Here is a 23332-nt window from a genome sequence, read left to right as displayed (position 1 = left end):
AGATGGAAGGGAAATTTGTCCCACTTACCATCGCACTATGCACAGGGTCCCCTGAGTGCAGGGCCTTCCCTATGGGCGGGAATGGGGACCAGGGAGCCAGGTCTATTCCCCTTTTAGGGCCCACAGTTAGTAGTAATAAAGATCCTACCACTCAGAGTGGAGTGTACCGGGGGGGGGGGGGGGGAGAGGAGACACCAGCTCACATACAGCAGGGCCACAAAAGGCTTTTCATGGATAGAACATGTTTAGGGTTTGTGTCCAGACTGAGACTAGCCTGGGAGTATAAAGGAAGGGTAAGGTAGAGTCACTTTCTTTCTGGAGCTTGGGTTATTATGAGGGAAGAGAGTTAAGCCCAAGAAGTTAGCACGAACCCAACTGATAGTAACCCAGAGACACACACTTTGTGGTCCATACTCAGGAGAAGCACCCCCCTACCTGCCCCTTTGTAAGAAATTGGAGGCTACAGACTGTTGTTGATATTTTCTCCTTGTTCTCTAGATCCCAACATCCAAAATGAGGATAATGCTGCCAAAGCAGATGAGGCCTGTGCCCCAGATACAGGTAAGCTTTTGGAATAGAAGATTTGGGGAAAGGGCGGGTAATACCTCACCCTTGGGGGAGAGTGGAAAAACATAAGCAAAAGGTGATCTTCTTGTCTGCTTCTCTGTCACGGGACCTCACAAATCGCAAGTGGTAGGATTCTGGAACTGGATGGAAGATTCTTAAAAGAGGGTTATTAAATGTTTACTTCTGATGGGTTTACAGTGGAGTATGGGAGTTGGGAGGGGCACCTTATCTGAAGAAAATGTATGATTGGACTTTGAGTGTGTGTGTGTGTGTGTGTGTGTGTGAGAGAGAGAGAGAGAGAGAGAGAGAGAGAGAGAGAGAGAGAGAGAGAAAGAGAGAGAGAGCTGGGTTTTATAGTCATTTTATTATCTCACTCTTACTTTGGACAACCCGGCAGGCTACCAAATGTAACCTGCCCACACGGCAGAGTCTGGCAAACTCCCCGTGGCGTACCCAATATGCCAAATACCAGTAACAATGATGGGTCTCATTCTCCTAACCCTGAAAGAGCCTTGAATATGGCACTTTTTAAAATCTCAGGGCTAGGGCAAAGGAGACGTTACTGGTGCCTGCTCGAGGCAATTGATGAACAACAGGATGATCATAATTGTGTGTGTGAGAGAGAGAGAGAGAGAGGGAGAGAGACAGAGAGACAGAAACAGAGAGAACAGAGAACAGAGAGAAAAGAGTTGGCAAAGACTTGGCTCCAGGGTTGACTACTGTGACTATTCTAGCTGAGTGAGGCAGGAGGTTGAGACTGTTGTGATTTACTTCCAACAACATCCAAATGCTGCCATCTTAATCACTTAGGAGGGGCCATGGAAAGCAGGCTGACTATGTCTGAAAGATCTATGTGCCAAGCACCTGCTTTATTACATATTTTATTGAGCCTTCAAGATCACACTGCTTTATACATTAAAGAAGTGAGACTTCAAGAGATTCTATACCTCTGTGTGTCTGCAGGGCTGGAGATTCAAACCAAAATTGACCAGTCTTAAAGCGTCCACTCTTTCTGTGCCTCGGTATCCCTATTTATAGCAAGAGATGATAATAAGTGTTGATATAAAGGTTTAAGTGAGGTACATGTGAAACATGCTTCGAACAGTTCCTAGCATGTACTAAATGTTCAGTAAATATTGGAAATTATTTTCCTGGCTACCCTCCAGCAGTTGACTCTCCTTTGGACTGATCACGATCTGCCAAGATATCCTTGCACCTCTGCCCTTAGTCGCCAAGTGTCTCAGTTGGACGTGCTATTCTCATGAAAGGGCTCTCAGGGTCTCTCTTCCTTTAAGTTGTTCTTGGAATTTCAAATACAGAAAATCTCAGGTCAGATGTGTTTCTTATGCCTTATCATCTGGAGAAAAAAAATTAAGCCTTGCAATAAATTTCAGCCTTTGGGATATACACAGAGAACAAAGACATTTTGGAGTTTTCTTGTTCTTTCAAAAATCTATAAATAACAAGATATGAAAGAGATTATCTTAATCCTCTGAGAACCTATTATAATGAAGAATCTAGGAAGAGAAGATATCTTCCAGTGATACTAGATGTACTTCTAATCTTTTTCAGTTACAGCCAAAAGATTATTTGAAAGATTATAGTTTTTAATGTTTTAACAGAAGGACCAGTAAGATCAAGAATTCACAATAGATGGAAAGCAGATAATGGTTGCTAAAGATTCGGGATCATAAATTTGGCAAATTCCAAGTTGCTGATATGATGCCAGAAAACAATAATGAAAGACAATGATGCCCCCTATGAACTTCAGGGACAGTAACAGGGGGAGACTCTACCACATCCCTTCCATGACCAGCACCCCACTCACCATGCTAGATCCATTGCTCCTTGGTCATATTAATTTAAGTCAAAAATAAGTTTTAAACTTAAAATGAATAGAGCAGGCTTGTTATGACATATATTTTTCCTCATGAAGTGAAGAAAAGGCAAAACTGGAAGCTTTGTGATTCTAAGCAAAAAAAGAAAAAATAGTGAAAAGCATCTGGCTCCAATTCTTTACCAAGAGACTTTCTTAGACCAAGTATCTACAACTTCAAGAGGAATCCCCAAAATGTGAAAAACTGGTCTTAGTTTTTATGTTGTTTGTTTGTCCAATTGTGGAAACATTCCAGCAACTTGTAATATTAAAATATCAAATCAGGGCCCTCATTTTTCTTAGTTTTCCCAATTATAATTTTTTTGCCCATATTGTAGAAAATGCAAAGAGTGAGGAAGGGAAGAAAAAAGGAAGGAAAGAACAAAAGAACGTAGGAAGGAAGGACTCAGAATGCTACCAACGCAGTTGCACATACATGTCTTTGTAGGTCTTTTCCTAAAAATATTTTATATAATTGTCACCAGATTTTATATGTAAGTGTGGATCCAACTTTGTTTTTCACTTAACAGTATATTCATGAACACCTCTCATGTCCTGTGAGAACATGACCAGGCAATTTTAATGCAGGTCCCCAATGTAAGAGATGAGAAAAGAGATGAAGTTGAGTGTGGGGGAGTAAGTTAATTTATGCAAGATCACACACCATGTAGCAGAACCCTGTAGGAGAATATTCATTTTCTGCATCTAGTCTGGAATTCTTCCCACAAGGCCAACATGACCCAATGAGAAAGCAGTGACGGCAATACAGAGGCTAAGAGAAAAGGTGGGACAAGGCAGGGCTTCCCAAGAACTCACACATGAAGAGATTTATGTCATTACACCTGGACTTAAGGCTGTCATCAAGAAGCTGTAGTGTATATATACACAATGGAATACTATGCAGTTCAAATAAAAAACAAAATCATGCAATTCACCGCAACATGGATGGAACCAGAAGATATCATGTTGAGTGAAGTCAGTCAAAAGGAAAGAGAATGGTCTCTCTCATATATAGAACTTGAAGATATACACAACAAAGTAGCAATAAAGGGGCAGAGGAAACACAATAGGATGCCTGATTCTCAAAACTAAGTTGTCTGGGAGGGTGTTAATGTAAGGGACATTGGGGTCCTTGGGAGAAGGAAGAGCACACTGGTGATGGGTGTGGGGTTGGAATTATGTTCCTGGGAAACCATCATTAACAATGCTGTAATTCACAAAACTTCAATACATTTTTTAAAAGTTTAAAAAAAAGTAAGAGGACAGGAGCAATAGTACAGTGGATAGGTCATTGGCCTTGCACGTAATCAATACAGGTTCAATCCCCAGCACCCCAATCCCTCAGGAGTGATCCCTGAATGCAGAACCAGGAGTAACCCCTGAATACCCCCCAAAAAATAAAGATAAAAGAGTATTTTATATTATTGCTTCAGATTCCCATGTGTAACTCAGTATGGCAGTCTTTTTGCTATTTAGCCATTTTAAGAGGGGTGGGTGAGGTGGCATCTCACTGTTTAGTTTCCCTAAGGACTAATGATACTGGGCATCTTTTCATGTGTTCAGTTGACATCTATTTTATTTAGCGAGATGTCTAAATCTTTTTCCCACTTTCTGAGTTATTTGATTTTCTATTGAATGTTCAGAGTTCTTTATATGTTCTAGATACAAGTTCTTGATCAGGTATAACTTGAAAATATTTTTTCTGTCCGTGACTCCTCTTTTCATTTCTTAAATGTCTTTTGAAGAACAAATTTTATTATTTTTGATGAAGTCAAACTTTTTATTTTCTGTATTGGGTAATTGGTGGTTAGTGTAACTTAAGATCACAAACAGGTTCTCCTATGCACGTCTGGAAATCTTATGGCTTTAGATTTTTTATTTAAATCTCTATCCCAGTTTTAGTAATTTTTTGTTTATGGTGTAAGGTGCAAGTAAAAGTTCTTTTTTTCCCCCTGCACCATTTGTTAAAAAGTTTTGACATTGCTGCTGGATGACTATTATTTCTGTTTAGGGAAATTCTCAGCTCTCATTTCTTCAAAGGAGAAATCCGCCCTAAGGCTGGCGGCATGCTATGTGCTAAGGACAGGGTCCTTGCACGTTGAGGGAGCCAAGTTTATTCCCCGGCACCACATTCCCCACACACCATTGGGTGTGGCCCTCATGGCCCCAGCACTACTGGACCTAAGCAACGCGGCATCACCAAGCCCTAGCATTGAACTGTCTAAGCTGGTTGGCTGAGCATCTCTAGAAATGACCCATGGACCACTTGAGCATTGCTTGGGAGGCTCCTGCAAAAACAGAATTTCCCCCCCTCTTCTTTTGGAACTCCTAAATGAAAATGTGGTTCATCTTGATGCTGTCACATATTGAGCTTGTGTTAATGTCATTGTTTTTAGTGTTTTCTTATTTTTGCTGGTCTTTTAGATGATTTCTTCTACTTTACCTTCAAGCTCACTGATTCAGTTTCTGGCTTATTCCGTCTGGTTGCTGAACTACTCTGTTGTATTTTTTTTGGTTCATCTACTTTATTCTTTAGCAGAAAAATTTAAGAGGAGGCTGGCACCTCCATCCCATCTGATGATAGAGCACGCAAGCTGAGGCCAGCTAGGGCTAGGAAAAAGCAAAATATGACTGGTCAGGGGTGGACAAGGGAGCACGGTGAACACACTGGGTAACAAGTTAGGTAACGAGTTATGTTTTTCTGTATGTAGCTTCTGTTATAGAGCTTGCCTGCTAGCAGTTTGATGTGCATTGGCAGGGGCCAGGTCTGTTTGTCTGCCAAGAGAAAGCACACTTGATTATCTCTCAGGCCTCGGCAAGCTCAATTATGTGCAATGGCTGGGAAGAATGACTCAGGAATTTGTCCTTGAATTCTATTATTATGGAGAGTGAGCACTGTTAGCAGTGTCTCACCAGCACTATTAGCAAGGTTGAGAGAAAATCAGAAGGAGCCTGACAGTGCCCCTGCACCCTCTTTATACCCTCCAGCTTCTCGTCTCCTGTCCCAGTGTTTCAAATAAAGGTTGTAGGATTGGGGTGCTGAGCGTTGGATGCAAATCTTCCTAAGACAGAGGGTAAGTTTCTTCTGTTTAGAATCTCTTTCTGTGGCGCATATGCTGCCCAATCCCATGTGCTGCTTGTGCCCACGTGGCCCAGCACATGTGACGCCCCCATCTCCCCTCTTGAGAAGCTTATGCTTCCACAGCTAATGCTGGGGTGTGTGTGTAGGAGCTCTCTCCACCCTTGGAGAAGCCCATGTTCTCCCTTGAGTGTGTTACTCTCTCTTTCCCTCCCTCATCACCTTCTAAAACCTCCAAATAAAATCTGTTTTTCTGGTTACAGTTCACTAACCTGTAACGGGATTTTTTTTCTGAGTAACACAATAACCTTTTAGTACCTGTATTGCAAACCATAATGCCAGAGACAGACAGACAGACAGACAGAGGTGCCTGCCACTGAGGCAGGCTGAGGGAAAACTGAAGATCTTGATGGTAGGAAATGTACACTGGTGAAGGGATGGGTGATGGAACATTGTATGACTGAAGTCCAATCATGAAAAACTTTTTGACAAGTGTATCTCATGGTGGCTGATTTTTGTTAAAAAAGAGCTTCTCTTTGTCTTAAGTCCATCTGAGTTCTGTTCTTTTACTCTTTCCTACCAAAGTTTCATTTGTCTTGGTTTCAGGTCAATTTTTGTGTAGATAGATCCCAAGTTTAGTGTAGATTTGCTAACAAAGCAAGATGAGATAAACATAAATTCTCCCTATTCTTCCAGCTTGAACCAGTCTTCTAGGTCAAGCTTTCTGTAGAATTTTTTTATAGAATCTGACAATCTGCCTTTTAGTTAGTTTTAGTTTATTTGCATTGCATGTGATCATTTAAACTGTTCGATTTTAAACTATCTCACTATTTTTTATTTGCTCCATTTGTTCATTCTCCTCTCTTTCTCTTTTTCTGCCTCTTTTAAAATTGATGAATTTTTAATTTCAGTCTCTTTCCTTCTTCTCTATAACTCTTTCTTGCATTACTGCATTATTTGGGGGGGATTTTTTTCACTTAGCACAATCTACCTTGAATTAATATTTGTTCACTTTGCATGTACACTAAGCAGTTTAACAATAGACCTCAATTTCCTCCATCAAGACTTTTGTGTTGTTTTTAAAAATAAATAAAAGCATGTGTTGAAAGATAATAAATAAGATAAAGTGTGGGACCATTGAAAGCATATTTATATGGATGTAAAAGTCCTGCAGATTTCTCTTTGATTAATTTGCTATCTGCATGCAAGCAGGGGCATGATTATGTTTGAAAGAAGGAATTGATGTTGTGCTGTGCAGAGAGGATTTCCCATCAACCTTTGATAATATTAATTTCATTTTAAAAAATCATTAAAGCCTGGCAAGCTATCCGTGACGTATTTGATATGCCATATGCCAAACACAGTAACAAGTCTCATGATGGAGACGTTACTGGGCCCACTCGAGCAAAATCGATGAACAACGGGAGGACAGTGACAGTGATTAAAGAACTGTGATTTACACAGTTACTGGTGGTAGCGTTTAAAACATATAATATTTCAACCAGTCCCACCACCAGTGTCAATTTCCCACCATCATTCTTCCCAGATTCCTTCTCCACCTCAACCGCCACTCCACCCAAGCCTGTTAAGTTGACAGGCCCATTACACAGTTTCAGTGGTTGCAGCTTAGATCTCATGTCCTCAGTTTTGTGAAGCCTGTGTTTTGGATATCTGGTTAACACACTTGTCGGTATCACCAGGATAATTGAAGCCCTTCACCCATTACTTCCGGTTCTTGTCTTCCCCCTTTGATTTCTTCCCTCCTCTGCTATTCCTATATTTAAACACTGGGCTCAAGGATGATCTAGACATCCCCTTTTTTACTAAAGTACATTTCCTCATGCAATATTCTGTATACCAATAATTACACTAATTTCAGGCATAGAAGCTCAGACTAATCAGAGGAAGTGAGCCTATTCAGTGGACTTCAACAAAACTGAATTTATCCTGTAAAAAAAGACCTTTTGTGTTATCATTCCTTTCACTTCTGTATAGCACTGCTGTAGCACTGTCCTCCCGTTGTTAATTGATTTGCTCGAGCGGGCCTAGTAACGTCTCCATCATGAGACTTTTTGTTACTGTGTTTGGCATATTGAATACGTCATGGGTAGCTTGCCAGGCTTTGCCATGCGGGTGAGATACTCTCAGTAGCTTGCTGGGCTCTCCGAGAGGGGCAGAGGAATCGAACTCGGGTTGGCCGGGTCAATCACGTGCAAGGCAAACACCCTACCCACTGTGCTATCGCTCCAGCCCACTTCTGTATATTAAATTGTAAATCACACAACACATTACAGTATTTGCTTTAGCAATTAATTTTATTTTAGAAAAGATTAACTAAATGAAGAACATGGTTCTTGTATTTACCCAAGTGTTTTCCAGATTAAGTATTCTTTATCCTTCTATATCATGTACATGGATTTTCTTTACAATTTGTTTAGTAAAGCTTTATAGAATTTTATCTGAAAAAATTATTTTGCCTTTTTCAGCAAGTAAAGACTTAAAGATCAGCAGTGTTGTGTTTAGTTGTTGAATAATTTTTTGTTGCTAAAATCATTTTTTAAATGTTTAATGTAATCTGCATATTTTAATGGCCTGCATTGAAGACCTAACTGTTAATTTTCAGTTAGTCTTCACACAGTTTACCGTCAAGGCTGTACCAGATGATATTCCTATAAAATGTGGATAAAGATTCCTTTTACTTTTCTTATATCTACCCAGTACTGGTTCTTTCTATTTTTGTTGATATGTCCCAGTCTCAGTGAGGTATGAGGTGATACCTTATTGGCATTTTGATTTTGATTCCCTGATGATCAAAGATGATGAACACTTTTTTCATATGCTTATTAAACATCTGAACTACCTGAAAATATATTTATGCTATACATCACAAATTCTTACTTGTTGAATACTGAGCAATTTGTATTCTATAAATATTCTTGGGCTTTATTGGTTGGGTATAAATGAAGTACTTAGAATTACTTGAAAAAAGTCCTACTTAAGAGGGGCAATGACCTACGAGCCTCAGGTTGCCGACCCCAGGGATCACTGACAGATATTCCTCTGGAAGTGCTCAGGTCAGGCGTCAAACTTAGAGCCTTGTTTATGTCAGACACATGCTCCAACCCTCTGAGCTATATCATCGACCCAAAAATAATTTGATTGTTGGCTTCAACCCTCTGAGCTGTATCATTGACCCAAAAATAATTTGATTGTTAGAGGGACAACCTTTTTAAGATTTGTTAGGCAGAACCAATTATTTTTATAGAGAGGTACTGTTACAGAGCGTCATTATTATTATAGGGTTAATTTTTCCCGTCTACAAAAGCAAAACTCTCATACTCTATCTAATGATTTGTGAGTTGTGAAGATGCTCTATTCTGGTGGGTGAACACAAATAGGATTCTTGATTCTCTGTGAAATCTAGGAATTGTATTTTCTAATCCTAATTTCTTCCTCATGCTGAAATCTGTATACTAATCACCATTCAACTAATTAATGAAAGAAAGCTCCTTGTCAATTACTCAAAGTGAACCTTCTGCAGATCTCTGGAGTTCTTTCTTAGTGCAGCTTTTTCATCTTTTGGTGATTTTCTCTCTATGTTCAATCCACCTGGGACCCCCAGACTACCATTTCTATCTTCTAAATTCATATAAACTGCCAGGATCTGCACTGAAGCCTAAAAAAATTTTCCAGAAAATAAAATATGGCAATTGTAGAAATCGTCTTCTTGTATTCCCACCTCCTGGGATTATCATTTGGTACTGTTAACATTCGGAAACCATTGTTTCATATATTTGTCCAGTGTTTTAGTTGTCTTTGGTGGGAGGATAAATATGGTCCCAGTTACTACAATTAAGTTTGAATAAAAGCAATTATCTTAACAAGTGAATAATATGATGGTATTAAAGCAAGTCAGGGTAAAATAACCAATGGAAAGGACTTCTCACATTTATCTTATAAATTATATATTTCAGTTTTCTGTAAGCTTTTCTCCGGTGATAGTTTTAATAATCCTCATGGCTATTAATTGCATTGCCCTTCCTCTTGGTCTCAATGCTTTTTAAAAATCGAATCCGATTCTATATTTATCTTAACTTGCTCATCCCTGAGGTTTTCTGTTTCTGTGTGTAATTGAGGTTAGATCTCCCTATAGGGTTTTGTCCAGTAACAAATTATGTTTTAAAATTTTTTTATTGAATCACTGTGAGATAATTACAAGCTTTTATGTTTGAGTTTCAGTCATGCAATGATCAAACACCCATCCCTCTACCAGTGCACATCTTCCACCACCAATGTTCCCAGTATCCTTCGCCCCTATCCCAACCCTACCCCTGCCTCTGTGGCAATTTCCCCCACACTCTCTCTCTACTTTTGGGTATTATGGTTTGCAATGCAGATACTACAAGGCTATCACATTTGGTCCTTTATCTACTTTTAGCACACGTCTCCCATCCCTAACATGCCTCCAACCATCATTGACTTAGTGATCCGTTTTCTATTCCAGCTGCCTTCTCCTCCAGCTCATGAGGCAGACTTCCAACTATGGAGCAATCTTCCTGGCCCTTGTCTCTACTGTTCTTGGGTGTCAGTCTCATATGAAGTAACAAACTATTTTCAAAGACCTTGTCCTCTGAAACTTGAGAATGGAGCTTACACACCTTACTCAGCAGCTCTGCTTCTCAGACTCTATCCTAATGTCATCACAAGACCCTTTGTAACATAGATACAGACGGAGTGTGGCCTTTGGTCTAACCCACTGTCTTTAGGAATGATGGGTAGCTCCTTTAGACCACAGCCTATCTGCCAGGACCTGCTAGACTTTTCTCTAGCTCACTGACCTATTAAGAAATGATTTCTTTCACTGCTTCACACTTTGGTTCTCTGAACAAACATGGCATTAGTAGCATTTCTTCCTCCTGAAAGACATCATTGTTAAGGTTATGCTGAAGGTTATAACACTGTTGCTTAGCGTTATAACACCTGAGTTGGATTTTCCATTGCTAGTCTTCTTTTTTACTTTTTCATGTATTTTATGTGAGTTGCACAGTCATACAAGTAAGAGACTATTACTGATCAGCCTGGATACAGAGATGCTGGGAAAAGAGATAATACTTAAAGTGCCTCAAAAAAAAGTGCAGTCCACATTAAAATGCAGGTGACTAGCTTTCTGGCTAGTTATAATTTTATATTTCTGAACAGAGAGTGAAAGCATGGAAGTCTTGCAACCTGCAATCAAGAAAAAATTCAGAGAGAAAAACTTACTCCATTCCTATGCTATAATAAGCCACTTTCTGCATTTTTCTTAATCCAACTGATTAGGATTGTAATTAGTCAAACTTCTTCACTGTATTCAGAAAACTGTTGTCAATTCAGTTTTGCCATCTGAGTGGTCATCTTTTTATTTATCTTTAAATGTATTTGAGATGAAAAATACATTTATTTATCTTTAAATGTATTTGAGACGAAAAATGTGAGAGGCCAAAATCCATGTGCCTGGACATTTGGCATCCCAACAGAAATAATCTTTGCAAATTGGGTATCTTCCACCAAAATAGGCTCAGTTTATCTGTCATCTATTGAAATTACTAAAATCACTTTCTTATTCTCTGAAACTTTGCAGGTAAATTTCTTTCAAGGGTATAGACTCTAAAAACAGTTAGACAGGGTCCATTTAAAGAAACTACCAATACCAACCAGATTTTTAGGATAATAATTTGATTTATGAGCCAAAAGCTTTTGAAGATGTTTTATGAAGATAGATATTTTAGGAAGATAAATATTTTATATGTAGTTCTTACTTCCAATGTAAAATGTATAGTGCCTGAACCAGGGAGAAAGTATAAGAGGTAGAGAGCATAAGCTTAGGGCCTAAGGGTCTGGCTTAGAATTAGGCATCACATAGCCCCTTGGTGGCCCCTACTAACATCTGTCAGGGTAGCACTGCCTCACAGAATCAGAGATCAAACCACCTGGCCTCACTGTTGGTTTGTCACCAGAAGTGATCCCTGCCGCCCCCCCCCCCCCCCACCACCACCAGGCCCGAGGCACTGCACCACCAGAGGTGAGGTCTATTGTAACAAAAAGATTGAAAAACACAGTTTAATATTTATCTCACATGAAATACCCTTTAATGCTTTCCTTTTGTCTGTCACAGGTTGCACAAGCTCTGAGAAGGAAGTGCCAGCTAAGGACCAAGTGGCTGTGACCACCCTGGAAAATGCTGCCACTCCGTCTTCAGGCTCAGGCTCCCCCATAGTGTACCTGAATGATGTCGCGTGTTCCCTGTCCCTGCTGGAGACCGGGAGACCTCAGGATAAACTGGAGTGTAAGTACATGCCCTGTCTAGGGATGCAGCTTTTCCTTAAAGGAAGTTCTAGGGCCTGAGCTTCATTCTCAGCTGGAGATGGAGCTGAGAATGCTCACACATAAGGATTCTGCTTCTTTGGGGAGGTTGTCTGTCCTTCAGCAAAGATATCAGTTTCCTAGGATCCACTTGGGGACACAGAACTGTACATAGAGTGGGAAATGCAGCTGAGTCCTTTGCACTCAGGAACATCATGTGGGAAAGGAAGACTCTGCAGAGCATGAAGAGTCCCTTCCTTTGCCAGCAGGACTTGAAAGTCCCCAAGCAGAATAGCCACTGTCCCCTCTTAGTAGCTATTTCCAGGGATGACATTCAACATGTATTCTTTCCCCTCACCTGTCCTCAAATAGCTCTTCAATTCAGAAAGGTTCTGTTATTAAGATCTAATCAACCTCGATATTAAAGTTCATTTCCATTTCTCCTCCCATCCAGTCCCCGGTATTTGGCCTCCAAAGAAAGAGGGCTTATTAATAAAAGGAGATGAACTCGGTTTCACCATGCTACTGATGCTGGTTTTAAAAATCTATCTTCAGGAAGAGAGTAATAATTTTGGGTCAGGGAATCATAGAAAAGTTCACAATGACTAAAACAGCTTGCCTTCAGGTAGATTTCCTCAGAGATGATCTCACTAGCTCTTAGTCCACAGCAAAGTTTAAAAGCAGGATTTAGGGGACATAGTAAAGCATTTGACCTTGCATGTGAGAGGTCCTAGGTTTGGTCTCCAGGATTTTGTGTCCCCGTCCCTCCCCACCCCCACCCCCCAGTGCCTCCAGGAGTGACTTGAGTCCTGAGCATTGCCAGGAGTAGCCCCTGTAAAAATAATAAAATAAGGGCTAGAGAGAGTGCAAGAATGAAGGCACTTGCCTTACATGTGACTGAACCCAGCTCAATCCCTGGCACCACATGGTCTCCCAAGCATAGGCAGGTGCAACCCTCAAGTCTCCCCAGACATCACCTGGTTGACAGTGGAGGCACCTGCGCACAGCAGGGCCCAAAGAACCTTCTCAAGCCCTTCCATTGAACTCTCTGGTTAGCCAAAAATCACCGAGAGGGGTTCCTCAGGCCTCCTTGAGTGAGCCTTTAGAGTAATAATACAATTAAAGAATAATACAATTATTCAAGAATAATTATTCAAGCCTTCAATAATAATACAATTAAATAAAAACCGAGGATGATAGGATCTTGTTTTAAGTTGAGTAGTGTTTGGACTTCCCTTGAGGCTTTGATAAATATCAAGAGGAAAACACATTCTTATAACAAAAGTCAAAATTCCAGTTGATAATTAGACTAGTCAACGAAACTTAAACATTATCAAAGGAAAGTTGGGCCAAGGTCAACCTTTGCCAAAAACAAAATGAAAGTTTGCTCATTAGCTGAGCTAAAAAATCTTCCCAAAGTTTGCATTACTAACAACTGCAGGCTTAAAGTGCTAATTAGGAAGCAAATATAGTAAATGTCTATGTCTTCCAGTTAATGTTAGGAGTGAAATGTCAAATTATGCACAGCATTTAACTGGATGTTGAGTATCAGGGATATATTGCTTACAGCTATAAGAGAGAATGTGCTAATGTTTCGTATTAGTGACTCTTAATATAGCCTCTATTTGTAATGGAAGTAAACATAAACTGTATTAAAAATAACATGGTATAGAAAATGTCAAACATAGATAAAAGAAGAATAAGTTTTAGCTATATCAAACATAAAAAAATAGGTATTTCCATATACTTGGCACCCTGCTTTAATAATTATCAGTTTATAGTCAATATCATTTTAATTATACTGCTTACTATTCAATCTGCAACAGATTATCTATCTTGAAGCAATAGTTCAAACATCATATTATTTTATTTGTACATATTTCATCATGTATTTCTAAAAAGCACTTTTTATTAAATGCATGCACAATAACATTGTCACATGATTAAAAAAACATGATTTCTGTTATCAAATACTTAGTCAACATTTACATTTCCCCAATTGTCTTGTATATTCAAAGTTAATTATTTGAATGTACATTGGCTTATGGTTATGATTTTTTCCATCTCTTATTAATCTTTGGTTCTCTCACCATCTTTTTTCCTTGGAATCTGTTGTTGTTGCAGAAAAAGTCACTCACATATCCGGCAGTGTTTTTATCTTAACTCATTTTGGATGGGGGTAGGGGCAGAGAATATGGCCACACCCAGTGGTGTTCAGAGTCTACTCCTGGCTCTGTGCTTAGGGATCTCTCCTGGAGGTACTCAAGGAATCATATATGGTGCCAAGGATCGAATCAGGGTCTGCAGTGTACAGGGCAAGTGTGTTAAGTCCTGTTCCCATCTTAATTCACTTAAAAAAAAATTAAACCAAATTAATTTTATTTATCTTCTGATTTTAATGATTGAAAACAGGCCGTTCTTTTTGCTATGCCAAAATGTATCAACTGGGAGGTATGGATGTATTGACCTGCAAGCCCTGCTATGGCCAATGTCATAAAAAACAATAATAATGCTCATCTTGGGGACCTTATTTCTGCTGAGCTGTTTGATTCATTATCTTCTTTTAACCTACAAAAACTCTAGATATGATAGGATTATTCTCATTTTACATAAGAGAGAGTACAGAAAGCCTCAATGTTAAGCCCCAGGCCTTGCACTAAATGAGCATTTGACTGCTGAAATTTCTTTCCCAGACTTCCTTGTCCTACCTCACCTCCCTACAACTAGAATAAGATAGAGGATGGTTCTGAAGAGCATATTGACAGTTTATAAAAATAAATATAATATAAGCTACTTCATAGCATTATGAGGATTAAATAAAATGATAAAATACTCAGGGCAACACATGATACATATTAGATTCCATATATAAGCATCAGTGAGAGAAAAATAATACTTTTCAAAAACACTTTTGTTTTTATTTTCCTTGGACAATAAATCTTACCTTTCATTTACTTATGAATCTTCATAAACTAGAAAAATTCAACCTGTATTCACAAATTGACTTTTAAAAAAAAAGAATCTATTCTTTTGCAAACCACAACACCCAAAAGGAGAGAGAGAGAACAACAGGGAATGCCCTGCCACAGAGGCAGGGTGTGATGGGGGGGGATGGGGGGGAGGGATACTGGGAACCGTGGTGGTGGAAAATGGCACTGGTGGAGGGATGGATACTTGATCATTGTATAACTGAAACCTAAGCACAAAAATTTGTAAGTCTACGACTGTACCTCATGGTGTTTCACTAATAAAAAATTTAAAAACAAAAAAATCAAAAAAAGAATCTATTATAATATCCATCTTTCAGGTAAAGGTAAAAGGTAAAGGCCCTCCCGTTGTTCATCTATTTGCTCGAGCGGGCCCAGTAACGTCTCCATTGGAGACTTTGTTGTTACTGTGATTGGCATATCGAATACGTCACGGGGAGCTTGCCAGGCTCTGCCATGCGGGCGAGATACTCTCGGTAGCTTGCCGGGCTCTCCGAGAGGGGCAGAGGAATCGAACTCGGGTCGGCCATGTTGGCTGAGTGCAAGGCAAACGCCCTACCGCTGTGCTATCGCTCCAGCCCATCTTTCAGGTAAAGAAACTAAATCCAGGAAGTTAGATGAATTATTTGACACCTAAAAATGGGAAATCAGGGGGCCGGAGCAATAGCACAGCGGGTAGGGCATTTGCCTTGCACATGGCCAACCCAGATTTGGTCCCCGGCATCCCCTATGGTCCCCCAAGTACCTCCAGGAGTAATTCCTGAGTGCAAAGCCAGGAGTAACCCCTGAGCATTGCTGGGTGTGACCCAAAAAGCAAAAAAAAAAAAAAAAAAAGATGGGAAATCAGCTCCAGGTTTGGAATCTAACTCCACACTCTGTACTATAGAAGCAATGGTCCAGCTAGAATTCTCGTGCCTGTATCCCACCACTAGCTGCCATTGGCTTTGAGCTGTAGTAGAAGGAAGCTGAGCAACAATGTTCATACGCTACAGGAAATCATCTCCTTGACCACAGCTGGATAGGCCTGGAAGTAGAGAGCTTGATTCTCCTACTCATCTCCGTCCTGTAATAAAATCAGACTGTGCCTTGGGTGTGAGTGAACTGGCTATGAACCCTTCATCCCTTTATGGTCAGAACTGATTTAAAAACAGGGCCATCAAAGCATCAGGCAGTTTGCCCTTAGAACCTGGAGGACTCCTCAAGCCTCACCTTTGTGTGTGTTTCTTGCAGTCATGTTTCATCTCTATGATTTGGATGAGAATGGCCTCCTGGACCAAGCGGTAAGCTCTCACTCTGAGACCTGAGCAAGGCTGGGGGGGAAAGAGGGAGGGTCTGACACCCTCTCAGTACCTTCTCTTTAGGAGTAAGCAGTCTCAGTATGGGTGGCAGAAATCTAAGCAGAAACCCCCTTACACACACACACACACACACACACACACACACACACACACACACTCCTACTTCCAGCCTGGAGGATTGTCAACTCCAAGTTGCTTTTTCATTTCAGAAGAAGAGATGGAAAATCTCAGAAAGGAGAGATGTACCTCCCCTCGTTTCATTTCCCAATCAGTTCAGAAATTACCTTCGTAAATTCTTGCTGGAGACAGGGGCAGAAGGGAAATGGGAAGAAGGGAAGGCAACAAGACCTGGGTTAGAAGTCAGGATGAAGTCAGGTGACTGCTGATGTGCACTGACGCCCAGTCTTGCCACTCGATGCACCAGGGAACACCTGTGAGGAATAGGTCAGGTATCTTGGAGTGAGAGAGAAATAGAAAAAGGAAGAAGGTGGGGGTGGGTGGGAGTGGGGGTTGGGGGACAGAGGCAGATAGAGACCAGCAGGCTCGTCATCACCCATCATTAACAGAAAAGCTCTGAAGTTGATTACATGAAGCTGAGTGTGAGTCAGACAGATCTGAAGGAGGAAGGAAGACCAATGATTCATCCCAATCCCTCTAAAGTCCACGGTGCCTCAGGGCTCCTGACTGCCACTCTTGCCTTGCTGGGCGTGGGTTGTGTGAGAATCACAAAGTGTCAGACACTTGACCAACAAATATTTACTGAGCCTCTACCATATGGCAGGTGCTCTTTCAAACACGGGCAGCTGTCAGCGAAGACAGCTGACAAAAGTCCGTGCCTTCATGAAGCTTTCTTTCTGGAGTGCGCACACATGCTAGGAAGCAGAGTATGCGAAGGCCGGAGGGGTGACATGTGTGTCAGAAGAGAAGACAAGGAAGCTAAGAAAGCATTTTGGTGAAAACTGTCATTTTTGCCAGAGAAGTCAAGGATCCCCCCCACACACACGCCCTGAAGGGGCTTCCAAATGGAAACTTGAAAAGGGTGAGGAATAAGTCAGGGGGCTCTGGGGGGCACACTTTCCAGGCAGAGGGAAACTGTGGTGGGAAGGACCTGAGGGGCACCTGAAAGATTGTTCAGAGAACCAGGACACAGTGGCAGGAATAGGATAAAGAAAGGATGAGTGAGAAGCACAAGCTGAAGGCAGAGAAGTAATGGGTTGGGGCTAGGGGAGTTTGTGAAGTTGCTTGAGTCTTCTAGGTGATGGAGAAGGTGCCTGTTTGCTTCGGGAGAAACAGAGCCATCGGAGATGCTGAGTGGAGGAGCAGCAGGATAGACTTGTGTCCCAGCAGGGTCACCCGAGCTGTGGGCTGGCAACCAAGGCTCTGAGTTAGGAGGCCCCTGAAATCCTCCAGACAGGAACAGATGGTGTCTGACTCTGCACTAGTGCACTAGTGCACTTGAGAAATGCTTCATTTCTGGACATAGTTTTGAAGGTGGTATCCGTGGGCTTCGGCAAATCTCAAGTGAAATCCCAGATGAAGTTCCCTCTTGCCCCCAGAAGGCCGGGCAGGTGACCTGCAGCCTCTATGAGAACAGTCTCAGTGTCAGGGAATTCAGCCTTGACTTAAAAATAGATCCTACCTTTTGGGGTTCACCTCAGGAAGGGCGTCCTCCTGCCTAAAGGTACCCCTAGCCTTCAGGGGAAATTTTTATAAACAGAAAATCTGATTATTTTCCTCTCCTTTTCCATATCCCAAGTCAGTTGTGAACACCCAAATAGACAAGTCTTAAAGCCCAAAGAGGCCTCCCCTCATCCCTCCAGTTACCTCTGCCCTCGGTTGTTGACCAGGACAGTTGACCCATGGGATATTGATTCACACAACAGACTCTTCTGAAGACACTTCCACATATGTCCCGCTTGTCAAGTGTGCTGTATTAGGCGGTGTTCGGCTGCAAATCAAACATCGCCAAGATCAAGTTTCCCAGTTCTTACTTGCTTTTTTTTTTTCTCAACTCAGGCTCTAGTTTGTTGATACTATTCATAAAAGCAGGCACAGTGGGGCTGGAGCACAGTGGGCAGGGCATTTGCCTTGCACTCGGCCAACCCGGGTTCAATTCCCAGCATCCCATATGGTCCCCCAAGCACCACCAGGAGTGATTCCTGAGTGCATGAGCCAGGAGTAACCCCTGTGCATCACTGGGTGTGACCCAAAAAAGAAAAATAATTAAATTAAGGGGGTCGGAGTGATAGTACAGTGGATAGGGCGTTTGCCTTGCTTGTGGCCAACCCGGGTTCGATTCCCAGCATCCCATATGGTCCCCCGAACACCGCCAGGAGTAATTCCTGAGTGCAGAGCCAAGAGTAAACCCTGAGCATCGCTAGGTGAGACCCCAAAAGCAAAAAAAAAAAAATTAAATTAAATTCTTCTTCTAAAAAAAAAGAAAAAGCAGGGACAGAATCAAACCCACCCCTCCATGACTCTTTAAGTGTCCACATATGGTCCAGACAAGCGACATAGACATATTCAAAGAACTGGTTCTTTCAGAGATCTTCCCACTTTGTTATCAAGACTGACTCTTCTTGATTCCCGAATCACACTGTTCTCTCACTGAGTCTTGGATTCAACAAGATTCACAAACTGTTCTATCAGAATTTATGCCAAGTCCTGGCTCCACCTACATGCCCATTTCCTTCCATTCGTCTACTATCCCTTTCTGCAGTTTTCTACTTAAAAATTATATAGACACCTCCCCAGCAGTGCTCAGGGCCCCAGGGGTCACTCCCAACACTGCTCACCCCAAGGATTCAGACCTGACAATTCAACCCAGAGGCCTGGTGGGGACCACTGATTCAGACAGCATCACGCAATCACAGGGATTGAACTCAGGGCTTCACACAACACAGCATAGTTTCCCTCCCTTTGAACTACCTCAATCCCTCTTTATAGGATTTGGGGGTGTTGAGTTTGGGGATTTTGTTTTGTTTGTTTGTTTGTTTGTTTGTTTTGGAGCACACCCAGTGGGTACTCAGGGACTACTCCTGGTTCTGTGATAAGGAGTCACCTATGGCAGGATGCAAGAGACCATAAGTGGCTCCAGGGACTGATCCGGGGTCAGCTGTGTGCAAGGCCATGCCTTAACCCCTGTTCTAGCTCGCTGATCCTAAGGGATTCTTTTTTTTTTTTTTAACATAAACAAAACCCCATTTTAACTGTTTGGTTTTAGCTCATGTATTTTGACCATGCTTTCCTCCAAGTAGAAGTAACACTTTTGAATCTTGCTTCAGTTTGCCGGTGTGCCCTGCATATAAAGTATACTTTCTTCGATGGTGTCCAAGTGATGCAGACCCCTCCCCAGTGCAGTATGCTTTTGTGGAACTCAGACCGCTGATTCATAAGCATCCAACATTTCTGTGAGATTTTAGATGGAGACTGGTCTTGGGACCAGATGAAAGGCTCACTCATCATCCTGCTCATTAATTTCCTATTCACAGAGTCCTGGGCTCACAGCTGGACATGGTACAAAGGAAACAGAGGAGATGCCAAAAAAGAATCTTAATCACAGTGCCAGAGCTAGGACCAATACAGTAGCCCCGCACCTGACTGGAACTGGTCCCTGGGGGTATAGCTATGTTGTGAGTTGCTGAAACTGTGAAAATAAAAAGTGAAAAGGGGAGGAAGAGGGAACCTCCTTGTAAGTATTTATAGGTTCTTCATGAGCTTCATTCACAGAAAAGGAGAAAATGGCGGTGCTTTCTCTGCTGTGTAAGTCAGAGGGGGAGAGATGAAGGTCTGTTCCATTAGAATTTATGCCAAGCCCTGGCTCACCTAGATGCCCGTTTCCTTCCATTTGTCCATTATCCCTTTATGCAGTATTCTATTCACCCATGATCCCTTTATGCAGTTTTCTACTTTAAATAATTGCATAGAGACCTCCCCAGCAGTGCTCAGAGTCCCAGGGATCACTCCCAATAATGCTCTAGCCCAAGAGAAGGTCTATGCTCTGTGAATCTTCTCTATTCCCCTGGCATATCTATGTTCTGTGTCTCTTGTGAGCATCCCACCTCCTCTGAACTATGTGAGCAAGGCAGAAGGAGCAGAAACAAATGAGCTCAAGAAACAGGGAGTGACGCGGCTGTGTCTAACACTCTGCCCTGCCAGGCTTCCGCCTTGGCTTGCTGATGAACCTTACTCCCCAATGCACGTCTCAGCTGCTTTCTCCCCTGGATGCTTTCTAGGAGATGGACCGTATCGCCAACCAAATGCTACACATTGCCCAGTATCTGGAGTGGGATCCCACGGAGCTCAGGCCGGTAAGTTTCCAGAAGTATGGTGGTACTTCCCAGTGAATTTCCAAGATAAGAAGGAACTCAACAGAACTAGAATGCAGATATTTCCAGGAGGGGCTCCCCCAGACTCAACTTGTGTGGGTGTCATTCAATTTATTATACCTGGCCTTTTTAACCAGAGCTAAATTTTTATAATAGAATTTCCTAGATCAAGGAATTCATAACTAGAAAGAATTGAAATTTTCTTTCAGTCACTGAGAATATTAATAGCAATGGCAATAATTATACTTAAGTACTTCTAATTTTTATAGGCATTTTATATCCAATTCCTCTAATCCTCAACATAATTCTGCTAATGTAGCAATAGTATTTCTGTTTCACCTATGAACAAAGCAGAACCCTGGAGTCATGGGAGGAAGGCTGTGGGGAAGATGATTTGCTCATGGCCACACAATCAGATTGAGGCAAGGTTGGGAGGAAATCCTGAGAACCTCATGACATTATTCCAAATTCCTCCTTTGCAGCTCTGCTCACACTGAACTGGTGTTAAGGAGTTAAACTCAAACCACACTGTACAGAACTAACAAGAAGGAACAGGGTGGGGAGATAGAGAAGTGGAGAATTAAAGTGGACAATTGTTGCTTTCTGAATTCCACAGATACTGAAGGAGATGTTGCAAGGGATGGACTATGACAAGGATGGTTTCGTGTCTCTAGAGGAATGGGTTCATGGAGGAATGACCACCATCCCCTTGCTGGTTCTCTTGGGCACGGATGACTCTGTAAGTCAGCAGGCTGCAGTTTAGAGCAATCTTGATTTTAGGAGCACCAGACCCCATATGTAATTGAATATTTGGTGTGTACATCAACTTGGTTTCTGTCTGAGACTTCCTAGTGGACACACCATCTATTCAAGGCCAAGTTCAAAGCCTTCAATTTCCCTCTGTTCATTTATAGGTTCCTATTTATTCATTCATCACGCACTTAATAAAGTATCACAAATAAAGTTCTGAGAACTATGAAGGGGCATAGTCACCCACCAGAAGCTTAAAGGCTACCAGACAAAGGGAAATCATAGCAGATGTTGAGGAAGAATCTTACCTTTTCCACAAGGTAAGTTTTCCCAAAAGCTAGACGGGGATGAGTGAGGAAGCAAAAAGGGAAAGAAAAAATTGTGATCTGGTATGAGTTGGGGATATTTTAAGATACTGTCTTATCTAGTAATCAAAAACAATTGGGTATTGCTCCCAATTTCTGTGATACAACCTAAGATTCTGAACCTAAGCAGTAAAAGGAAGAGCCGGAATGCATTTGGATCTGATTTCTAAGATACTTCGCTCCCATCTCAACACTTAGGAGTGAGACCAATGGGGAAAAAACGTGATGGTCTGTCTTTCCCAGCCCTGAAGGATTTTGACAGTGAAGATCATGGAGAAAGACAACAGGATATTAAATAATGTTCCCAAGGATGGGTCTCATTTGTCTGGTAGGAAAAAAAATGGTAGAAGAGAGAGTTAGTGGCCAAGAAAGAGATCAAGACCCAAATGAGATCAAGTGATGTAAAGAATCTCACATTGTACCAGGGTAGGGAGTAAATAGAGCTGTTAGCCGACCATCATTGCCCACAGCGTCACCATCTGTTATATCTGCATTTCCGGACAATAGCTGAACCTTGATTTCAACACCCAAGAACTAAGAATCCTATAATCATCTCATGGTATGTCCAGATCTTTCCAAAGGCTAGGAAGAAATAAAGCAACCAGAATCTACTCAACTCCCTGCTTAATTCTTAGGAAAGTCAGAACTGGAGAAGAGTTTTGTTACCCTCATTTTATAAATGGAGGGTCACAGAGGAAATGGACTTGTCCATGGGTACCTGCTTATTGGTACCAAGGACCACCTTCCACTTGCAGTAACAGCAGGTATCTCCCTCATTCAATGGTTCCTTCCAGGATCTCTCTGTATTAGAGAATCCACGGGAGTTAGGAGTTGGGGAAATTCAGAGAAGTAAGATTTACTTTCTGCTATCAATATTCACTCAGGGTTTTACCAAAGTAAAAGTGAAAGAATGAGCTGTGGGCTGTCTACTGTGCTTAGTTTTCATCTTAAACATGGAAAGGTAAAGGTAAAGGCCCTCCCGTTGATCGTCGATTTGCTCGAGCGGGCCCAGTAACGTCTCCATTGGAGACTTTGTTGTTACTGTGTCTGGCATATCCAATACTCTCGGTAGCTTGCCGGGAAACAGGGATGTTTAAATCATAAGGAAACAAAAAATTTCAGGGGAGGGTCACACCCAGTCGTGCTCAGGATTTATTCCTGGCAGAACACCATATGGGGAGCTAGCAAATGCCTTACCCTCTGTTCTATTGCTCTGTCCCAAAACAATTTCTTTTTTCTGTTTAGATGTGCTGTATTTAAAATGACCCCAATTCTTCACGGTAGGATTCACTGTTTCTGTTTTATGGGGAAGGTGAAGCCGAATATCTCTTCACCCTTCTTCTGTGTCAAATCGACCTTATAAGAAACCATAACTTACATCAGGAAAATACCCAACAGAAAAACAAATGTGAAATTGGCTTTCAAAAGTTTTGTGATTTTCTTTTTTAATTGCACAAAATTAAATATGTTTATAAACCACATTTCTCTCTCTCTCTCTCTCTCTCTCTCACACACACACACACACACACACACACACGACCCCTGAGAGGTGAGGGGTCTCAGAACTGGATCTGTAGGAAACATCTGTCCTTGAATACAATGACAGCGTAGAACTAGGCATGCGCAGAATGACTCCTCCGCATCCCACCACTTCCAATGTGCAACCCCGATAGAGCCACAGGATGGTGCTATAACTCCAGCAGAAATGCCTCTGGCAGAGTCCCTTGCCATATTACCCTG

The 23332-nt window shown here is 41.6% G+C and overlaps 1 protein-coding gene across 2 annotated transcripts in view; it reads left to right on the top strand.

Moving 5' to 3' along the window:
- Window positions 1–23332, top strand: part of DGKG (diacylglycerol kinase gamma) — a 235443-nt gene that overhangs the window by 67947 nt on the left and 144164 nt on the right. For both annotated transcript variants that reach the window (XM_056121394.1, XM_056121393.1), the window contains exons 5-9: window positions 499–561; window positions 11677–11847; window positions 16082–16131; window positions 20385–20459; window positions 21094–21216. In XM_056121394.1, coding sequence (XP_055977369.1) covers window positions 499–561; window positions 11677–11847; window positions 16082–16131; window positions 20385–20459; window positions 21094–21216 — 482 coding nt within the window. The remainder of the gene's footprint in view (window positions 1–498; window positions 562–11676; window positions 11848–16081; window positions 16132–20384; window positions 20460–21093; window positions 21217–23332) is intronic.

The sequence above is a fragment of the Sorex fumeus genome, unplaced genomic scaffold (assembly GCF_029834395.1).
Source record: "Sorex fumeus unplaced genomic scaffold, SorFum_2.1 ptg000044l, whole genome shotgun sequence".
Taxonomy (NCBI): domain Eukaryota; kingdom Metazoa; phylum Chordata; class Mammalia; order Eulipotyphla; family Soricidae; genus Sorex; species Sorex fumeus.
The sequence above is the reverse complement of the archived record's forward strand: the minus strand, read 5'-3'. Positions and strand labels throughout refer to the sequence as shown.